The sequence below is a fragment of the Macrobrachium nipponense genome, chromosome 16, assembly GCF_015104395.2.
Source record: "Macrobrachium nipponense isolate FS-2020 chromosome 16, ASM1510439v2, whole genome shotgun sequence".
Classification (NCBI taxonomy): Eukaryota; Metazoa; Arthropoda; class Malacostraca; order Decapoda; family Palaemonidae; genus Macrobrachium; species Macrobrachium nipponense.
The window spans coordinates 2458517-2480547 of NC_087209.1; the positions used below are offsets into that span (position 1 = coordinate 2458517).

At 39.1% G+C, this 22031-nt stretch overlaps 1 protein-coding gene across 1 annotated transcript in view; it reads right to left on the reverse strand.

The window, feature by feature from the left end:
• Positions 1 to 22031, reverse strand: part of LOC135195519 (insulin receptor-like) — a 55089-nt gene that overhangs the window by 22134 nt on the left and 10924 nt on the right. Inside the window, 10 exon segments of the mRNA XM_064221757.1 lie at positions 518 to 699; positions 1995 to 2178; positions 4222 to 4427; positions 7511 to 7658; positions 8527 to 8643; positions 9644 to 9743; positions 10165 to 10307; positions 11526 to 11637; positions 12779 to 12913; positions 18747 to 18887. Coding sequence (XP_064077827.1) covers positions 518 to 699; positions 1995 to 2178; positions 4222 to 4427; positions 7511 to 7658; positions 8527 to 8643; positions 9644 to 9743; positions 10165 to 10307; positions 11526 to 11637; positions 12779 to 12913; positions 18747 to 18887 — 1468 coding nt within the window.

Sequence of the window (22031 nt, forward strand, 5' to 3'; positions counted from 1 at the left end):
TTTAAGTGCTACGGACTTCCACACATAATGTACTATACCTAACCAAGATTTCAATAGGCTTCCAGAATCCCGAAACGTTACTCAATCAATCTTGTGGATAGAATGGAATATAAAATTTAAGCCAAAGGCCAGGTGTATGGGACCTATAAGGTCCTTCAGCGCTAAAAGGGAAATTGAGATTTAAAAGGTCTCAAAGGTGTAGCAGGAGGAAGGCTTACAAATGCACAATGAAACAATTGTTAGGAGTGTGTGGAAAGCAAGATGGAAGGGGTAATATAAACGGAGGTACAGATAAAGGAACGAAAGGGGTTGCAGCTGGGGGCCTCAAAAGACACTGACTGCAAAGAACCGTAAGTAATGACTACAGTGTATTGCATGTGGCGCACTGAAGGCACTATCCCCTTTCGGAGACTCATTCTTGCGTGTGGAAGTAGTAGTACTTGACAACTGGATGGATTATTGTACAGATAAACTGGTAAAGGACATGAATATTCTATACAAACTTTCTCGGACATACTCGTAGGCAGCGTTTTCACGTACAGTATCCGTGACCTTGACCCCGTTTTCTCCTGGTCCGTGTAATAGGCCATGACGTACACGGCGTACCGCGTGTAAGGCTTGAGCTCCTTCAAGGCTTCCGTCCGCGTGCGCGACTCGCCCTCGTGTTTCTCGTACTCCCAGAAATACCGATTCCATAATCTGGAAGCAGAGAGAGGATTATCAGACGAAACCGTGACCATTATCAGACGACCCAGTATCATAATGTCATGAATACAATAAAACCTTGGTTCGCGTAGGAACTTTTCCTAGACCCCGTTTCATTGTTATCCTTTCTCTAGGTTAAATAATACCGTTCTGTCATCCATAAAACCGTTTTTGTAATAATAATTCTAATGGCACCTTCCACTGCCGAGAGCTGTGTCAGAAAATAACTTGTGGCTGCCTTCGGGGATACACTATAGTAGATTCACATCAACCTTGCATTTGATGCCTAGGCCCGTCCCTTACGACGCTCCTGATTGGCTGTTGATAAGCCAGTCACAGGGCTGGAAACTCCTCAGGAGAGGTGATTGGCTTATCAACAGCCAATCAGGAGTGTCGTAAGGGACGGGCCTAGACATCAAATGCACGGTTGATGTTAATCTACTATAGTTGGCGACAGTTAAATATATGGAGGAACACATCAGTGAACTTTATCTTTCCCTTCAAAATATTCCCCTTAAAATAAAAGTTATTAAAAAAAACAGTTTTGTCTCCAAGTTGTGGATGCCACTGGGGATTTTATGAATTTTCCGGTATATCAATCTTACATATTTTAGGAATATAAACTATTTTTGGAATATAAATTGCGCTTATTTTTGGAGACAGATCAATCTATCAATTGATGTGAATCTTACGTTATTCCTTTCTGTAATGTTACCTAATACTTACAGTGCATTTGGATTGATCTTATCAACAATTAGCAGAATGAATTTCATATATTCTTGGAACATTACTTCTGCTCACTTTGGTATGTCAGTTTTATTCATCTACTATGGAACACTAATCAAGATTATGTTTGAATTATCAACCAAATTTATCTCCGAATACCAATCTGAATTATGTTTGAATTATCAACCAAATTTATCTCTGAATACCAATTTGAGTTATGTTTGAATTAGCAACGAAATTTATCTCTGAATACCTACTGGAATTATGTTTGAATTATCAACCAAATTTATCTCCGAATACCAATTTGAATTATGTTTGAATTATCACCCAAATTTATCTCCGAATACCAATTTGAATTATGTTTGAATTATCACCCAAATTTATCTCCGAATACCAATTTGAATTATGTTTGAATTATCAGCCAAATTTATCTCTGAATACCAATTTGAATTATGTTTAAAGTATCAACTAAATTTATCTCTGAACACCAATTTGAATATCAACTTTCCTCCCTCCTTATTGAAGGAATGTCAATCTATCTGACGTCCTCTCCCAGAACTCACAGCTCATCGTTGCAAGCGTCCCTGTTTCCGAAGAGCGTCACGTTCTCGGGAGCCTCCCTGTAGAAGACGTAGTACCCAATGACCATCCGGTGGTCGTTGCCCTTGTAGATATGCGTCCAAGTCACATTGACTGTTCCCACCTCCCTGTCGGGGTGGACCTCGGCCTTCATCTCAGAGTCGTAGCCTGGAAGAGGAGACTTTCTATAGTGGGGGGAAGAACAGTCGTAGGTAGCCTGGAATAGGAGGCTGCTTTCTATAATATAGTTGGGGGGAAGAAGAGTCTTAGCCTGGAAGAGAAGGAGGCTTTCTATAGTGGGGGGAAGAAGAGTCGTAGGTAGCCTGGAAGAGGAGGCTTTCTATAGTGGGGGGGAAGAAGAGTGGTAGGTAGCCTGGAAGAGGAGGCTTTCTATAGTGGGGGAAGAAGAGTCGTAGGTAGCCTGGAAGAGGAGGCTTTCTATAGTGGGGGGAAGAAGAGTGGTAGGTAGCCTGGAAGAGGAGGCTTTCTATAGTGGGGGGGAAGGAGAGTCGTAGGTAGCCTGGAAGAGGCTTTCTATAGTGGGGGGGAAGAAGAGTGGTAGGTAGCCTGGAAGAGGAGGCTTTCTATAGTGGGGGGGAAGAAGAGTGGTAGGTAGCCTGGAAGAGGAGGCTTTCTATAGTGGGGGGGAATGAAGAGTGGTAGGTAGCCTGGAAGAGGAGGCTTTCTATAGTGGGGGGGAAGAAGAGTGGTAGGTAGCCTGGAAGAGGAGACTTTCTATAGTGGGGGGAAGAACAGTCGTAGGTAGCCTGGAATAGGAGGCTGTTTTCTATAATATAGTTTGGGGGGAAGAGAGTCTTAGCCTGGAAGAGGAGGCTTTCTATAGTGGGGGGAAGAAGAGTCGTAGGTAAGCTGGAGAGGAGGCTTTCTATAGTGGGGGGGAGAAGAGTGGTAGGTAGCCTGGAAGAGGAGGCTTTCTATAGTGGGGGGAAGAAGAGTCGTAGGTAGCCTGGAAGAGGAGGCTTTCTATAGTGGGGGGTAAGAAGTGTAGGTAGCCTGGAGAGGAGGCTTTCTATAGTGGGGGGAAGGAGAGTCGTAGGTAGCCTGGAAGAGGAGGCTTTCTATAGTGGGGGGGAAGAAGAGTGGTAGGTAGCCTGGAAGAGGAGGCTTTCTATAGTGGGGGGGAAGAAGAGTGGTAGGTAGCCTGGAAGAGGAGGCTTTCTATAGTGGGGGGAAGGAGAGTCGTAGGTAGCCTGGAAGAGGAGGCTTTCTATAGTGGGGGGGAAGAAGAGTCGTAGGTAGCCTGGAAGAGGAGGCTTTCTATAGTGGGGGGGGAAGAAGAGTGGTAGGTAGCCTGGAGAGGAGGAGGCTTTCTATAGTGGGGGGAAGGAGAGTCGTAGGTAGCCTGGAAGAGGAGGCTTTCTATAGTGGGGGGAAGGAGAGTCGTAGGTAGCCTGGAAGAGGAGGCTTTCTATAGTGGGGGAAGAAGAGTCTTAGCCTGGAAGAGAAGGAGGCTTTCTATAGTGGGGGGAAGAAGAGTCGTAGGTAGCCTGGAAGAGGAGGAGGCTTCCAATAGTGAGGGGAAGAAGGACGGTTGTCTCTTTCCTTTGAGTGAGTTGAATATGTAGAATTTAGGCCAAAGGGCAAGCACTGGGACCTATGAGGTCATTCAGCGCTGAAATGGAAATTGACAGTAAAAGGTTAGAAAGCTGTAACAGGAGAACCTCCCAGTTCCACTAGTTACAAAGTCTACCTTTCTATCTGTATAAAAGATTTTGGCAACAATATAAACACAGTTACTCATGACGAATTATGTGAATTAACTATGCTGCAGGTATACAGCACAGTAAACAAAGTGACGCATATTTTAGAATACCTTATAACCCTCAGTCACTACCACAGTAATCTAGTTAGACACCTGGGTTCACACTACAGTCAAAACATGTCAGAAACATAAGTCGGCAACTTATCGCATGCGAATCACAAAAGGTTGAAAACAAGTCAACTACTGCGACTGGAGAACAAATCTTTGCCAAATGCTGAACAATAACAGAATGAAACACTTCTCAGGAATACCAATAGTAAGTCGTTGACTTGTAAGAAAATTGTTTCCAACATCTGAGCGGTAAGTTGGCGACGTAAGATAGGAAAGAGAAGAGAGAGAGAGAGAGAGAGAGGAGATAGAGAGAGAGAGAGAGAGAGAGAGAGAGAGAGAGAGAAAGGCAAGACATCTGAACGACGAAATCATCTTACAAGGCAGAGTCTGTCCGTTGGTTGAATTGCAGACGTAGACGGTATCCCTGGCCACGCCCGACCTGTCGGCCAGATCGTATATCAGCTGCCTGCACAGGCTAGGATTATAGCGGAAGAAGAAGGTGCCGTTGTTTCCGACCGTCAGCTTCTTGGCGCCTTCCCACAATTCCTGGAGGTGCTCGTTTTCCATGATGTAGAGGACGTAGCTGGAAAGAAGGAAGCAAGAGGTTTGAGTTGCTGTTTTCTATATTTCTGTAAGACTAAAATTTTCTTCCCTGGCATCTTCCTAGAGTCCTCATAAATATTCCTTGACATCTTCCTAGAGTCCTCATAAATATTCCATGACATCTTCCTAGAGTCCTCATAAATATTCCTTGACATCTTCCTAGAGTCCTCATAAATATTCCTTGACCTTCTAAATTCCTAAAAGTCCTCATAAACATTCCTTGACATCGGAGATTCCTTAAAGTCCTCCATAAAACATCCTTGAACATCCGAGATTCCTAATGTCCTTCAAATACATTCCTTGACATCTAGATTCCTAAAGTCCTCATAAACATTCCTTGACATCTAGATTCCTAAAGTCCTCATAAACATTCCCTGACATCTAGATTCCTAAAGTCCTCATAAACATTCCCTGACATCTAGATTCCTAATGTCCTAAACATTCCCGACATCGGATTCTAAAAGTCCTCATTAAACCATTGTACATCGAGATTCCAATAAAGTACCTCATAAACATTCCCCGACATCTAGATTCCTAGTCCTAAAGTCCTCAAAAACATTCCCTGACATCGAGATTTCCTAAGTCCCTTCCAAAACCTTCCCTGGCATCAGATTCCTAAGTCCTCATAAACATTCCCTTGACATCTAGATTCCTTAAAGCCTCATAAACATTCCCTTGACATCGAGGATTCCTAAAGTCCTTCATAAACATTCCCTACCAATCCGAGGATTCCCTAAAAGTCCTCATAAAACCGTTCCTTGACATTCCCGAATTCCTAAAGGTCCCTCATTAAACCATTCCCTTGACATTCCCTTAGGATTTCCCTATGTCCTCATAAACATTCCCTGACATCGAGATTCCCTAAAGTCCTCATAAACATTCCTTGACATCTAGATTCCTAAAGTCCTCATAAACATTCCCTGACATCTAGATTCCTAAAGTCCTCATAAACATTCCCTGACATCTAGATTCCTAAAGTCCTCATAAACATTCCCTGACATCTAGATTCCTAAAGTCCACATAAACATTCCCTGACATCTAGATTCCTAAAGTCCTCATAAACATTCCTTGACATCTAGATTCCTAAAGTCCTCATAAACATTCCCTGACATCTAGATTCCTAAAGTCCTCATAAACATTCCTTGACATCTAGATTCCTAAAGTCCTCATAAACATTCCTTGACATCTAGATTCCTAATAGTCCTCATAAACATTCCTTGACATCTAGATTCCTAAAGTCCTCATAAACATTCCCTGACATCTAGATTCCTAAAGATCCTAAATTTCTTCCATAAACATTCCCTTGACTCGATCTAGATTCCATTAAAGATCCTCATAAACATTCCTTGACATTCTTCCTAGAGTTCCTCCATTAAACAGTCCCTTGGCCATCTTAGATTCCTAAAGTCTATAAACATTTCCTGACATCTTTGAGATTCCTAAAGTCCTCCATAAACATACCTTGACATCGAGAGATTCCTAAAGTCTCATAAACATTCCTTGATCTCCTAAAGAGCATAAATTTCCTGGCCATATTAGATTCCTAAAGTCCTCATAAACATTCCCTTGACATCTAGATTCCTAAAGTCCTCATAAACATTCCTTGACATCTAGATTCCTAAAGTCCTCATAAACATTCCCTGACATCTAGATTCCTAAAGTCCTCATAAACATTCCCTGACATCTAGATTCCTAAAGTCCTCATAAACATTCCTTGACATCTAGATTCCTGGAGTCCTCATAAAAATTCCTTGACATCTTCCTAGAGCCCTCATAAACATTCCCTGGCATCTAGATTCCTAAAGTCCTCATAAATAACATTCCCTGACATCTAGATTCCTAAAGTCCTCATAAACATTCCCTGACATCGAGATTCCTAAAGTCCTCATGAACATTCCCTGACAATGATTCTAAAATAACCTCCTGCTGGTGACAAAGTGAAGCAACTAAAGGTCATCCTTTGGCTCTTCCCAGAGTTCTGACATAAGTCCAGACAGTGGCTCTTAAAATGACCAGCTGGTAAGAAACAGGAGCGTCTAGAGGTCATCCTCCAGCTCTCCTCTCCACAGTCCTCACATACCCCTGGAAATGACCAAACCAGTGGTTCTCAACCTTTCCATTATCACGCCCCCTCTAAGAGGTGGTTCTTCCCTCCACGGCCCCCTTGCATCTATAAGTAAAATTCACCTGGATTAAAAGAGAGAGAGAGAGAGAGGAGAGAGAGAGAGAGAGAGAGAGAGAGAGAGAGAGAGAGAGAGAGAGAGAGAAGGGGTGTTTTTGGGAATGATTTAGTGAGATACTTGACAATGCGTCTTAGCTACTAGGTCTTGAATGCATAGCTTTTAAGTCCCTTTCAGAATTCAGCCTGTTCCTGCATTTGTTCTTGAGAGCAACGAGCGTGGAAAATGCATTCTCAAAAAAATAGATGGATCTGAACACATTTAGGATCCGAACGAGTTCAACTAGAAGGAAAGAAGGAAGGAAGGGAGGAATAGAAGATTTAGGGCAAAGGCCAAGCACTGGGACCTACGAGGTCACTCAGCGCTGAAAGGAAAACTGAGAGTAACAATGTTTGAAAGGCGTAACAGGGGGAAAACCTCAAAACAGTTGCACTATGAAACAATTGTTAGGAGAGGGTGGACAGTAAGATAGAAGAGAAATGAACGGAGGTACAGTAAAAGGAACGAAACGGGTTGCAGCTAGGGGCCGAAGGGATGCTGCAAAGAACCTGATGTAATGCCTACACTGCACTGCATGAGGTCCACTGATGGCGCTACCCCCCTACGGGGAGTCCAACTAGGGTAGTAGACTATAGGACACGAACGTTAAAAGGCGATACTTTTGCATTTTTTTTTCATAAACTTCTGAATATGAGTTCTTCACTCTTGTTAAGAGAATAATGAATTATAGAATTGTTTATTTTTCCCTAGGGCTCGAGCCCCCTCTGGAAATTGCAGACCGCCTCCCCCCACCTCCTCCAAAAAGGTTGAGAACCACAGCTCTAAAATGACCTCCTCCTCCTCCTCCTCCTCCTTCTCCTGGTGACAAACAGAGAGCACCTACAAGTCTTCCATCTTCTCCTTCCCCTCGATGACCTCCAGGTTCTTCAAGAAGTTGAGGGAGAAGAGCGTGTTGGACCCGGAGACCCGGATGTAGCCAGTGACGTTCCTGATGTTCTTCAAGTTCTCCTCCAGCTGCTGGGTCACGTTCCCTAAAGTTTTTTTTTTTTTTTTTTTTTTTTTTGTTTTTTTTTTTTTTTTTTTTTTTTTGAGGGTGGCCCAGAATAGGGGTTGGAGTGGGGGAGAGAGAGAGAAAAGAAGATAATATAATTATTGTTTCTTATTATAAACATTATCATTATCATGATGACCTCATCGAGTATAACTGCTCGGGTATGTTTCAGAGAACTTGATCTTAGCTCTTTTCAACCCTATCTTATTCATTTTGAATTATATAGTATATGTATGTATGGTATATATATATATATATATAATATATATATATATTAATATATATATATATATATATATATATTATATATATATCTTATATATATTATATAAGTATATATATTTACATCACAGAGATATGGCAACTATAACGTCTCTCAAAAATGGAAAAGAATGGAAACAAGCAATTGTAAAATGTCAAATCACAAGAATTTACAAATGAAGCTTAATTCTCTTGATACAGGAAAAGGTCATTTCCACCTGAACTGACTGAGTGCCTGAATATACTACTAATTCTGGTATATAGATAAGTTTGCACACATTTAGATAATAATAATATATTAATCATAACAGGCATGATCCCAAGACCCTTGAAAGGGAACCTGGAAAAACTAGAGGCTGAAGTAGCCCCAGGACTCATGCAAAAGAGTGTCTATTAGAAACAGCGCGCATATTAAGAAAAGTGATGGACTCCTGAGGATGCAGGATGCAACCCGGAACCCCACACTATAAGAAAAAAAAAAAAAAAAAAAAAAAAAAAAAAAAAAAAAAAAAACCAGGATGACTTGAGACAGAACAAAAATTGAATAAATAAATAAAATTATATTAAATTAATAACAATATACTCACATCCGCCTGCAATATTAATGATGAGGTTCCCGTCCACGTACTCACACCCTTTCAGGCTCCTGCCCAGGTCATTGCTGGTGATGTTGGTTCCTTTGCAGGAATTTGGGACGCAGCTGTCTGAAGGAAGGACGACAATCATTACAGTACTGCTCCCTTTTGAGAGATGTTTTGTCGCCGTCCTTGTTACCTGATATCATTTTCATATTCTTTCTATTTTTACCGTTTGTTTTCGACGTATACTGTGGTTACTTTGTAAAAAATTTCATTTTCTTTGTTTTCGTTGACGACTTTTTTATTTGGGATATATTTTCATGTTTTTTTTATTCCATTACTTCTTGCAACACAAGATTTTCCCATTTTTCTTTGACAGCTATGGAATATGTCGCAATCTTTGCATCTCTCTCTCTCTCTCTCTCTCTCTCTCTCTCTCTCTCTCTCTCTCTCTCTCTCTCTCTCTCTCTCTCTCTTTTAAATAAACGCATCATCAACATCCAAAAAAAATTCTTCAGGAAAACCTATTTACTGACACAATATTAAGGTATCAAATATTTAGATTATAGCAGCTGTATACATCGGTATACAGTATAAACTAACAGACAAGACTGATATATAGATCAATATCAACTGTAACCTTATCCAATACATAACAACAGACTGACAGACAGACAGACAGACAGTTTAGCTATACTCTGTTTTTTATCTATCTGTCCACCCGCCTGTGGTGTTTGCGTATAGTAACACTGCGCCCCGGGCTTTAGATAGTTACGCTATGTGTAAGTTTTAGGTAAATAAAAGGATATCTGGGTGTACATTTGCAAATGAAAAGTGTTTTATAATTTACTGTATGCGAATTACACCGTTAATATTCGAAATAGGATATTATTATAATCGTTGAATGTAAGCTGAATGTAACTATCTAAAGCCCGGGACGCAGTGTTACCATACGCAAACACCACAGGCGAGTGGACAGATGGAAAAAAAACCGAGTATAAATGAATCAGCAAGCTCTCGCCTACGTCAAGACAGCTCATGTGGATATATAAACAGAGAGGCAGAACTGTAACTACGAGTGAATCGGCACACAGACAGGTCTAAAAAACGACAGACGGACACCTACTGTCTTTACAGCGATTGCAGACAGACCCCGAAGAGCCATCCAGCGCCCCATCATGATCTCTACTGCAGGAGACGCTCTCAGTGCACAGGTACCTGTTTTCCTGTGGAGTAAGGAGATGAATTAACTCGTGAAACTGAAGCTGTCAAGTTGAGTTGAATATAAAATTTAGGTCAAAGGCCAAGCACTGGGGCCTACGAAGTCATTCAGCGCTGAAATGGAAATTGACTGTATAAAAGGTTCGAAAGGTGTAACAAGAGGAAAACCTCAAAGCAGTTGCGCTGTGAATCAAGTATTGGGAGAGGGTGGAAAGTCAGATGGAAGAAAGAGAATACGAAAGGAGGTACAGTAAAAGGAACGAAAGTTGTTGCAGCTAGGGGCCGAAGGCTCGCTGCTGCAAAGAATCTTAAGTACAATGCCTACAGTGCACCACATGAGGTCCACTGACGGCACTACCCCCCTACGGAGTCCAAACAGTAAAAAAAAAAAAAAAAAAAAAAAAAAACTCAAGACACAAGACTCACGCTGACATAATACGACTGGTCGTAATCACACGAAGCGACGCAGGAATTGTTTCGCGGCATGTAGTAATTCCTGCAGGCGACGCAGGCGGAGGGGTCATTCGGTCTCAGGCACCCACCGGCGCACTCATGATGACACTGGGGTCCTGGTGTGAGTATAAATTTTAAAGGCTTTAAAAACCAGAGCAGCTGATTTTGTTCATATAAATAACAAATTCATCCATCAAATTTTCGTATGAGTTTCGTTTAGCAGCAGAAGTCAAGATACAGGCTTGACTGAAACTTACAACTGACCTTAGGAATCTGGTGTGCAGGGAATAGGTTACAAAGGAGCCATGGAAGTCAACGTAAAGTGTTTGTAACTCTCTTAAGTATAAATAAATCTTGATTGGTTCCATACATAGTACAGATTCATGCGAAAAGAAACCGAAGCTGTCCATAGTTTATTATTTTTTTCATTATTATTATTATTCTGGAATACACTCACCTACTTTTTATGCTCAAACCAAACTCTTTAGGTCTAAAGGTGTGTTCACACGGTCGAACAATGCCCGACGGACAAACATTATTACCAATTACCAATTGTCTGCCGGTCTTTGCCTAGTGAGTAGAGTAAAAACAGTGGTATACAACCTCATCTGGTACCAGCAGTTTGTTGCCAGATCTACTTCCATCGTTTCAACGCTTATAACGTCATCCTGCTTCGCCTACGATATGGTAACAATGTTTGTCCGTCGGACATTGTTTCGACCCGTGTGAACGCACCTAAGCAAGTTTCATCAATGGTTAAAGCAGCTTTTGTTCCTATGGCTTTTGAAGTATTCAATGGTGGTCATTGTCTTTCTAGTGTTTGCTCTTAAACACCACATGTTTATACCTCTATCTCCAAAGAGCAGTTAGTATTTTTTTTAATTAATCATGCAGAATTTAAATTGCTCATAAAACCACTAAGCCAATTTATAGACTGATTCGCATTCATAATTGTGTTCCGAACGTTTGATTACGTATTTACAAACACATGTCGTATTTTTTAATTGGCCGTTTTCTTCCCTGGCCTGGCCACTTGGCTGAAAACGAGAAATATTCTCATCTCATAACCCTTTATAAATCAACAAGATCCTAATTTGCCTTCAATTACCCATTTTTCAGTTTATCCGAGACTAAAGTTATTTTAAAAGGAGACGTCTGGCAACTATACCTGAACTGGCCGTTGCTATTCAAGTGGATACTGAATTTCCGGGCGACTAGATCAAACAACTTGGATGCTAATGAGAAAGTGCATAATACCCTTCAACTACAGCGCTATTATTCTGTAATAATAAACAAACCTCTACTTTTACCGTTTAAATCACAATTTTGCTCACCTTGGTAGCAACCTCCACCGACGGTGGAGCAAACCTTGTTGTTGGACCTCACCTCCGTGGGACAGCTGTTGTCCGTCTCACAAGGGTCGTAGATGCAGTAGATGTAGTTGTTCTGTGGGGGCAAGATAATATCTGATATCAGGCGTCAGAATATTGACCAAATTTTAACACAAAACCTCTAGCCGTAGATCCAGCAGATGGAGGTTTTCCAACTGAGCAAGATGAATCTATAGTCAGACCCAGTGGGTTTTGGCGCTGCTCAGCGAAATAAGACTAAACCAAATTCTAATAAAGACTTTGGACTAAGCTTGCAGATGACGCCAAAATAGATCAAAGTCTGATAAAATCTTCAGGCGTATTATCTAATATAGCCATAGTGTTCCACAGATCAAGATGAAATTTAGATGCCAGGTACTGAAATCTTGTTCAAAAATTAATAAAATCTCTAGTCTTAGGTTCTACAGAGCAACAAAGAAGCAATGCACTTTTAGTATCTTTAAGTACTTATTAATTTTTTCAATTTTTAATAAGTAAGATCTCCTTTTTCTGTATTTCTCTTTGCCTTCTCTTACTTCCTAAAGAACAACATATTCTTCGGAAGCTTGAATTTCGAAGTCAGTGGCCCCTGTGGAGGGATTGTTCCACTGGAATAGAGTTCATCCTCTGAATAATAATAATAATAATAATAATAATAATAATAATAATAATAATAATAATAATAATAATAATAATAATAATAATAATAATAATTTGTGTAATAAAAATCCACAATGACATGAATGAACTATATTGCTGTTTAAAATACATAAGCAAAGACTTCTGAACAACCGTCATTAGTGTATACGTAAAAAATTATTGTTATTATTATAGTTATATATATACTATATAATACTATATATACTATATAATACTATATATACTATATAATTGTGGATTTTTATTACGCAAACAACAACAACAACAACAATAGTAATAATAAACGTATCTTAACATTCTGGTAAACTCGACACTTCCTTTGACCCACGAGCCACTCTGTGGCGCCACAGATTGGCGTCGGTGTGTGGCGGGGGACGTGGCTTCCCATAGGCTTCCAGCTGTGGCGGGGATCAGCGACACCTTGCCACAGTCGCTCGTGTGCTCGACATGGCTTATAAACAATGGAAAACCTACGGGAAGCCACATATCCCCGCCACACACCGACGCCACTCTGTGGCGCCACAGAGTGGCTAGTGTGTCCTGGCCTTAAGACTTACCTGGATGACGTTTTTGGCTTCCCTGGACTTGTGGGTGATGTTCTCCCACATGTTGTCCAGGCCGGGGCACAGGATCCAGTTTTTCTCGATCCGGACGGATCCGTTCAGAATGTCCGTCACGTTGTCCAGACCGAGCTGGAAGAAGGCAATTGGAAAGTCAGACATCGCTTGGGGGCATAGTATACGTGGGCATATGAATAGTAACCTAACGGCGTGCCTAAGTATGTATACGTAGGTATTCATGACATATGTACAGGAACACTCATATACATACATACACAAAATCTCTCTCTCTCTCTCTCTCTCCTCTCTCTCTCTCTCTCTATTATATATATATATACTATATATATATATATATATATATATATATATATATATACATACATACATATATATAGTATATATATATAGTATATATATATATATTATATACATACATATACATACACACAAACACACACATATGTGATGTATATATATATATATATATATATATATATATATATATATATATATATATATATATATATATATATATATATATATATATATATCCTATATATATATACATAGCGAGAGAGAGAGAGAGAGAGAGAGAGAGAGAGAGATAGAGAGAGAGAGAGAGAGAGAGAGAGAGAGAGAGATTTTTTATGAAACTCAATGTAGCTGCTCCACAAGGGTAGTGACATAAAAATATTTTAAAAATCTTTTATCGCCAACGATAAGATAGATTGAGAGTTACCGACAGAACCAAGAAATTGTCAGAGAATTTACACGTCTCCATTTTTTTTTTATTCTACATAGATCAATTTTCTGTTTATAAAATCAAAATTGATATTTTTTTTTTTTTTTGTATAACCAACAAAATTTTCACGGGTAGGATACCTTTGTACGAGTGGAATATTGGAATCCGTATATAAAATTTTAGGCGAAAAGGCCACGTGCCGGGACCTGTGGGGTCATTCAACACTGGAGTAGAAACCCCTTAAGATCCCCCCCCCCCCAAAAAAAATACAAAAAAAAAAAAAATAAAAAAAACAATAAAGAATAAAAATGAGGACGTAACAACCTCTATTAGGGAGCAGAAACCCGTGATTTCATGCCACTAACAACCCCTCCCCCAACCAAAAACATAAAATCCACCAAAAATAAATAAATGAAATCCACCAAAATAAAAATTAAATTAAAAACTAATCAAAGGTGGAAGGTAATTCCCCAGATCAAAATCCTGGGGAGGCAATCCTCCAGGAAAAAAAAAAAAGGTGAGGTGAACTCCCATCAAAATACTGGGGAGGCGAAACCCCACATAAAGAAGCTGGGGAGGCAATCCCCCAGGGATAAATACTGGGGAGGCAATCCCCTTGAAGAAAAGTGAGGGAGGCCATAACCCAGATTAAAATGCAGGGAAGGCAGTCCCCAGGGATAAATACTGAGGAGGTAATCCCCTAAGGATAATACTGGGGAGGCAATCGCGCAGGTATAGATACTGGGGATGCAATCCCTCAGGGTGATAAATACTGGGAGGCAATCCCTCAGGGAAAAATGTGGGGCGGCAATACCCCCCCCCCCAAACAAAATATGGCTATTAAAAAAACCGTAAGTTAAGCATCCCCCCCCCCGAGAAAATCCCACCCCATAAAAATAAAATCCCCCTATATAAAAAATAAAAATATCCTTGTAAGGATATTTGTGAATATTATTGGCATTAATTAATGTTATTTTCCTATTTCATTATTATACTCTTATCTAGTCAAAGTTCCAGTGTTAACATTTGTCTCTTTAATTATTGCTTTATTTTTTGTTTTGTTTTTCTTTTTTATGTCCATTGCAAATATTGCAAACAACTCAGAAATGTTAGTTAAGTGTACTATTATATGTTGCTACTTTAATAACATATATATCTTCTCTCTTGAATGTATGAAATGTTACATATAGAGTTTTGCAACATTTTTCAGATTCCTTAGTTAGCTTAGAGTTATAGGATGTCTTAAAATGTGTGTTCAGATTTCGCACAACATAATGTAAAAGTTAATATATAACGTAGAATGAAAAGAGAGAGAGATTAACTTTGTCCGTTCCAAGATAGAGATTGTTTCCCTATTTTGTCAACGCCTCGAGATTAGAGGAACTCAGGTCTCTGTTCTGTTTTCATAACATGTCAATCTTAATAATCAAACTTACTCACTCGACTTCTGTTTGGAACATGCTGAGAGCATGCAACATACATGACTGTATACTGGCTTCATACGCGTACGTCTTTGCTGAAACCACGTGTAGATTTCATGATTTTTCTGTAAAGTTACATCATATTAGAAGCTTCTAGAAAGATTGCACCATCTTTCGCGTGTCCAAAACGTTTTGAGCCTGTCAGTCTCTTGAAGTGCCCATACAAGGAGAAAGAGATTCATTCAGACTTAAATCCTCATAGCGTTTAGATCTCTCTCTCTCTCTCTCTCTCCACTTTTGATTTAATATTAATGTCACGCCACTTTTGATTTAATATTAATGTAAAGACTTTAGTGTACGTAATTGTTGGTCACTCATATAAATTTCATGTTTGATATTTCTTAGAGTTATTTAGTATTATTTAGTGCTTTCTGTGGAATCTGAACAAACATTGTACATGTGTGTAACGGCGCCTTCTTTTGTGAAATATTGTGAATTGGTGAAATTTTTTTAGCAAGCTGCAGCAGAAAGAAAATTGGTACCAAGGTAATGTGAGTTATTAAAAATTTATTAGTTGCAACTAATAGTTACAATGGTTTGAGTGAAACGATTTAAATTTTTACACATTGCAGATTTTTATGTTTTGTGTTTGTTTCATTTGAAGTGATTTTTGTGTGTGCATTTGTTTCATTTTTTTCTTATTGAAGTATTTATTTTTTGTGCATTATCCATTTTTTCTTATTGAAGTTATTCTTGTGCATTTATATTTTCTTATTGAAGTGTGTGCTTTTGTTTTATATTCTATGTGATTGGTGCTTTTTAGTTTTGGTATTTTCCACATTTTCTGTTTTCATTTGCATTCACAATTTAATTAACTTAGTTATTTTTGTTAATTAATCGTTGCACATTTAATTGAATTTAGCACTTGTCAATCAATTTGCATTTACTTAGAATTCTTTTCAAGTTTCATTGTTGTTTAGCACTTGTGAATTAATTTCCAAATTTTAATTATTACCTAACACATTTGAATTTTGATTGAATTAATTTGCTTGAATTTTGTAATAAATCAATTTTTATTTAATTTTACTTAATTGATTCAAGAATTAATTAAACTTTGCTTTGTTTTCAAGTAGCAGTAATTTTCCCTGATATTGTGAATTTCACTTATAAATTTTCAGTTTAATAATAAGTTTTTGTATTTAAAATTTATATAAGTGTTTTCTTTTTCACCAGTATACGTAGTAATTATATTTATGTTAGGTAGAAACATACGTAGAGTGGTAATTGAGCTGTTTTCCTTCAATTAACTTGAAGTGACTTAGAACCAGGGAAGTACTTAGACTTCTGAAATCAGGGAAATACTTAGACTTCTGAAATCAGGGAAATACTTAGACTTTTAAAGTTGTTGATGGAGTGATGCCCTTTAATTGATTTGATTACATACAAGATTACCTCACACCTGTTTTGATGAACTTAGTCTGATTTTCTGCAATACTGGTAAGTTGTTTAAGGGATCACTGTTGCCTTTAGAGTATTCAGTCGTTTAGTACCTGTGATGAGGGTTCAGGTGTCTGGCTTTTGTGAGGTAAACAATTAATGAATGGTAAGTGTAGTAACCAGATACTTGGCACTTCGTCACAGTACCTTTACCTTTTTCATACAAACTTGTAAAAATAACCGTCTACCTAGTTTTATTTCTACCTTGTATTTTGCTCTCTCTCTCTCTCTCTCTCTTTCCTATCTGAGTATTTTTATAATCTAAAAATAGTTCCCCGTCATAGGCTAGTGTCGTCCTTGTACCTCCAACGGTGCACTGTAGGCATACTTCAGGTTCTTTTAAGCGTCTCTTCGGCCTAGCTGCAACTCCTTTCGTTTATTTTACTGTACCTCCGTTCATATTCCCTTTCATCAGCCTCACTTTCCACTGTCTCATAACAATTGTTTCAACATCATTCTCATCAGCACTGAATGACCTCGTGGGTCTCAAGCGTTGGGCTTTTGGCCTGAATTTTATACTCCATTTCCAATATTCCTGATTTTTTTTTGTTTTTTTGGGGGGTGATTCGTGGGGGGTCGGGGGGGGGGGGGGGCGACGGTGAGGGTGGTGGTGTCTGCCATTTCATGCAGCTTCGACCGAGTCTAGCTCACCTCGAGTCCGACCTTGACACCTTCCCAGTCGAAGTTAAAGCTGATGGAGGTTTTGAGAGAGAGAGAGAGAGAGAGAGAGAGAGAGAGAGAGAAGAGAGAGAGAGAGATAGTAATGGTCAGTGGAACAGGAGAGAATTGGAAGATGGAAATGTGGGCCTAATGTCATTCATGAGGAGAGAGAGAGAGAGAGAGAGAGAGAGAGAGAGAGAGAGAGAGAGGAGGAGGAGGAATGGTCAGTGGAATAATGGAAATGAATCAGGAAATATAGGCCTAATGTCACATTGTGTTTTGTGTGTGAGAGAGAGAGAGAGAGAGAGAGAGAGAGAGAGTGGATAGAGAAGAATAGGATGAGGCCAGTGGACAGAGAAATTGAATCAGGAAATATAGGCCTGTCATTCTTTTGAGATGAGGAGAGAGGGAGAGAAGAAGAGAGATGAAGAGGAGAGGAGCGAGGAAGAGAGGGAGGGGAAAGGATCAGTGGAACAGAGAAATTGGAATCAAGAAATAGAGGCCTGTCATTCTTTGGAAGAGATGAGAGCGAGGGAGATAGAGAGAGGGGGAAGAATAGAGAGAAGGAGAGGAAGAGGAAATGGAATGGTCAGTGGGATAGAGAAATTGAATCAGGAAATAGAGGCCTAACGTCATTCGTGAGAGAGAGAGAGAGAGAGAGAGGAGGAGGAGGAGGAATGGTCAGTGTAAGATCAGATAGATGGCAGAATGAAATATAGACCTAAAGTCATTCTTCAGGATATGGACCAGTGGCATACACGTAATGGAATTGCCACGTTTAGACAGAATCTGTCACGGAAGATTACTTAACGTACTTTAGGGATATGTACAGGAATGGTGTGTTTCCTAAAACTGCGGATTTTTAAGACTATAAATATTCATTCTACAATATTTCAAAGATTTCCCACTCTCTTAACATAGTTTATTACCTCTGTCTCTATATTTCACCAAAAAAATTATAATAATCATACGTTGAAGCATAACAAGTTTCCTAAAATTGTAAGGAGCTGTATATAATCATCATCCATTTTGTCCAGTGTCTATGTGGAATGTTTATCGAGTCCCGCTAAATCTGTTTTACTTATACTTTATTGGTTAATGTCTAATTGCAGAACTTTGTGTTTTAGACCGACGGCAAACTTGATATTCCTAATTTTTTCTCTTCACCCTCTGTTTTACTTATACTTCATTGGTTAATGTCTAATTGCAGAACTTTGTGTTTTAGACCGACGGCAAACTTGATCTTCCTATATTTTTCCTATTCACCCTTCTTTTACTTAATTTCTGTGTCATAAAGTAAGGCGAAGGATGAAACCCGAACATGGGAAAGCCATCAACATCATTTAATAACGTTTTTTCTTCTAATCACTTAATCACAAAGTTGCCCCAAAGGATGAAAACTCCAAGAAAAAAAAAACGCGGGGAAAATCCACCGACCATATTCAATCATATCCCGCTATAAAGAATTGATTCAAGAAACACCAAAGAAACAAAGGACAATCGAGAGGGATCAATCTCCCATCTTCTTGTTTTAAACCCGAAAGAAGAGAGAGGAAATATAGACCATACACAAACCATTCACTCGCTAACTCACTCACTCTTCACTTCGTATCATAGACATGGGAGAACACAACTCGAGACTCACCCGCTCGAGGTACGTGTTGCCAATGACGACGAGGGCGTACCCGTGGAAGAGTTCATGGCCCCTGATGACTGAGAGCTGGGGCAGGATCCTCTCCAGGGAGCGGAGAGGAGAGATTCTGTAGATGACCACGTACTCCGTCACCTGGGAATAAAAATAAATAAATAAACTACATTAGACTTGACACTTGGCACGACAAATCATGGTCTCAAGTTCCATAGACCTAACAATTTCCCTTTTTTCCCCCTGACCAAAATTGTCTCCAAGACTAATAAGAAAAGGGTCACTCCCCCGTGCATTATATAATTGCTAAATGGAAAATGGACCCCAATGTGCAGCAAACTTTAAACTCAAATAGACCTAACATTTTTTTTTTTTTTCTTTAAACGACAAATCCTGTTCTAAACTTCTCCAGACATAACATTTTCCTTTTTCAATGTTATTGTTTTTTTCTGGCAAGGGGTTGTCATTGAGACTGAAGAATACAAGGGTCACTTTTGCGCTCATGATTTAACTGCTGAAAGGAGGAGCTAGCAAATTGTTATTCAGAAAAAGTTTTGATAATAATTGATGTATTATGTATATATGTCAGTGCTCTATGAAACTCAAAATATTTATCAAAACTTGGAACAGATACGCGGACAAAGCACAGACATATATATACGTATATGCATTATACGTATTTGTTACAGAAACCTCCAATTGGCCTATTTTATACAACCTTCTGCACAACTAATAATTGTGTGAGTTACCTACAACCCACAATTTCCCTCAATACAAAATATTATATGCGAGATTGTTAATGACGAAAACAAAATTCATTTAACGAACCTGGCCATCAAAATTAATTGCTTATTTTTTTATGAGGAAATGAAACACGAAACCATTAGTTTATTTTTCCCTAAGCTGATTGTAATCGAAAACTGCAAGAGTTGACCTTGTTCAGAGTTCAGTCGATGACGAGGAAAATAGAAATTAGCTTGAAGTTCTGATAAACAACTTAATTAGTAGATTTTATAAACAACTTAATGAATTTTTCTTGAAAATAATGGTAGATCTACATAAAATATTAATGAGTTGATTCATACCTACTTGTGAAGGGAATTTATTCCGTTTCATTTCGTCCCGTCCCTCGAATCACAGCCGGGCATAGCAACAGTCCATACGGTTGACCTTCCATTTTTTTTTTCCTTTTTCTTTTTACGTTTTCCCCTATTTCATCCTTTACGTGCAAAAAGGACATCCACCAGGAGATGGGTTTATGAAGGGAGGCGAGGAGTAATCGCCCGCACGTGATGCGACGCCCAAATTACAGCGAAATTACAGCCGCGGTAGGAAGCAACAGCGCCAATCAACAAGGCATTTTCATAACCAGATGGAGCGCATGCGCCGATTGCAACCTCACCCAGGGTCACCCCCTTCCCCCTCCCCTACCCGCCCAACCCCGAACAACCACCCCTTGCCAACGGCCATTCGAAAGATATTATCAGGTTGTTTCACTTCTCTGTGAACGCGCATGTGTTGTTTGAAGGAAATGGCGTATTACTCCGAGTAAATCTGTTTCCTTTGCGACGATTAAAGTTCACTGAAGGTGATTTACTTATACTGACGCACTGATGACATACTATGGAGTTTTTTTTTTTAACATTAAGCCGTTTCCCTTAACGAGGATCGGTTCCTTAGATAAAAAGCAACACAGGGTGATTGCCACATTCATACTTTAACTGGGAAGTCGTGGATGAAACCCCTTTGCAGTAAAACTTCCATATTAGGCACTCGATATACATATAAGGTTAATTAACAGGGCGTCGCACATTACGAACGCTAAGGTAATCGCCACTGAACTAACCTGTCTACAATGACAGTCATTCACTCACTGACAGCTGACTAACTGTCCACTCACCAACCTAGATCTTAGCTAGATCTCGATTGGCTGAAATCGGTGTGTGCAAAGGACCCTCACACCTTACAAGATCATAAACGTGCCGATTTATATCGATAATATAATACAAGCACACGAATGATGAGCCTGTAACAGCCTACTAAAGACATACGTAAACGAACGATGGATTTTTAAATAATTACTTATTGCATATGTCATTTTAAGTAAGTAAAGACGTCTTGTTATGCGAGTGCGAATATAAGGTATTTTCATCAATCCTTGCGTGTAAATTTACTTCGGTAGGTTAATATTTCAGTGATATATTGTCTATGAATGAGGCTGTCTCTTGGGCTTTTACGTGAGGTAAATGGGACGGCCACCGGTGACCGCCATATTGACTGAATGGCGAAATTTTCCAATTAATACACAGCTTGATGGTAACGTATTTTCGGAATACTTCGCATATTTACATACGTTTTTCTAGAGCATCTAGTTCATTATAATAGCGCAGTGGCTGGTCACCTTCGGGAATATCTTTCAAATAACTTATCGAAAAATAAGTTTGAAATCCCACTGAGCTGAGTTCCCGTCGACCTTAGTGTTGACATACATACGGCGTAAAAGCCTAGTCTAGACATGCATATATTTATTTTTATTGTTATTCATTGGAACGACGCTTGGACATGATGAATAAATAAAAGTAATAAGACATGGTATTTCTGACAAATGGAATGAATGTATGCTTAAAAGAAGGCCAGTAAAATGTAATATCTTCCGAATTAGTAGCATAGGCCTAGCTTTTTGTCGTAACGGTAAACAGCATAAAAGGTTGTCTTTTAGTTTACGGACGTACATATTACTTTGTTGGAAGATTATAAATATTTTTATATGTATGTAATGAGACTGTACACAGAATACAGTCTGAAGCACAAGAAATCCGTCATTTTAACAGTTTTTGAGCATAGGTCTAAGTGTAGCCTGGGCTATTCTCAGATAAATCGTAATAATTGTAAGCTCATCTTTCGTTTGGTTTTATCTGTGTAGACTATCTGATACAAGCTCGTCTCTGGTTTGTTTTGTTGGATTATTATCGATACAAATCGGAAATTTCTGATTTATATAAGAAGGAGCGAGGGCTCTAAGTTATATATATATATATATATATATATATATATATATATATATATATAAAGATTCAAGTATGTTAAAAGGGAAAAGTGTTTAATATTTATCACCAGGATTGTAAGAGGCATTTTTTCAAACTTCTCTCATTCCATCAACCCTATAGTTTCCTCTCTCTCTCTCTCTCTCTCTCTCTCTCTCTCTCTCTCTCTCTCTCTCTCTCTGGCACTCCAAAATTAAAGCACTAATAAAATACGATTAATGGCAATCAAATCAACTTTTAT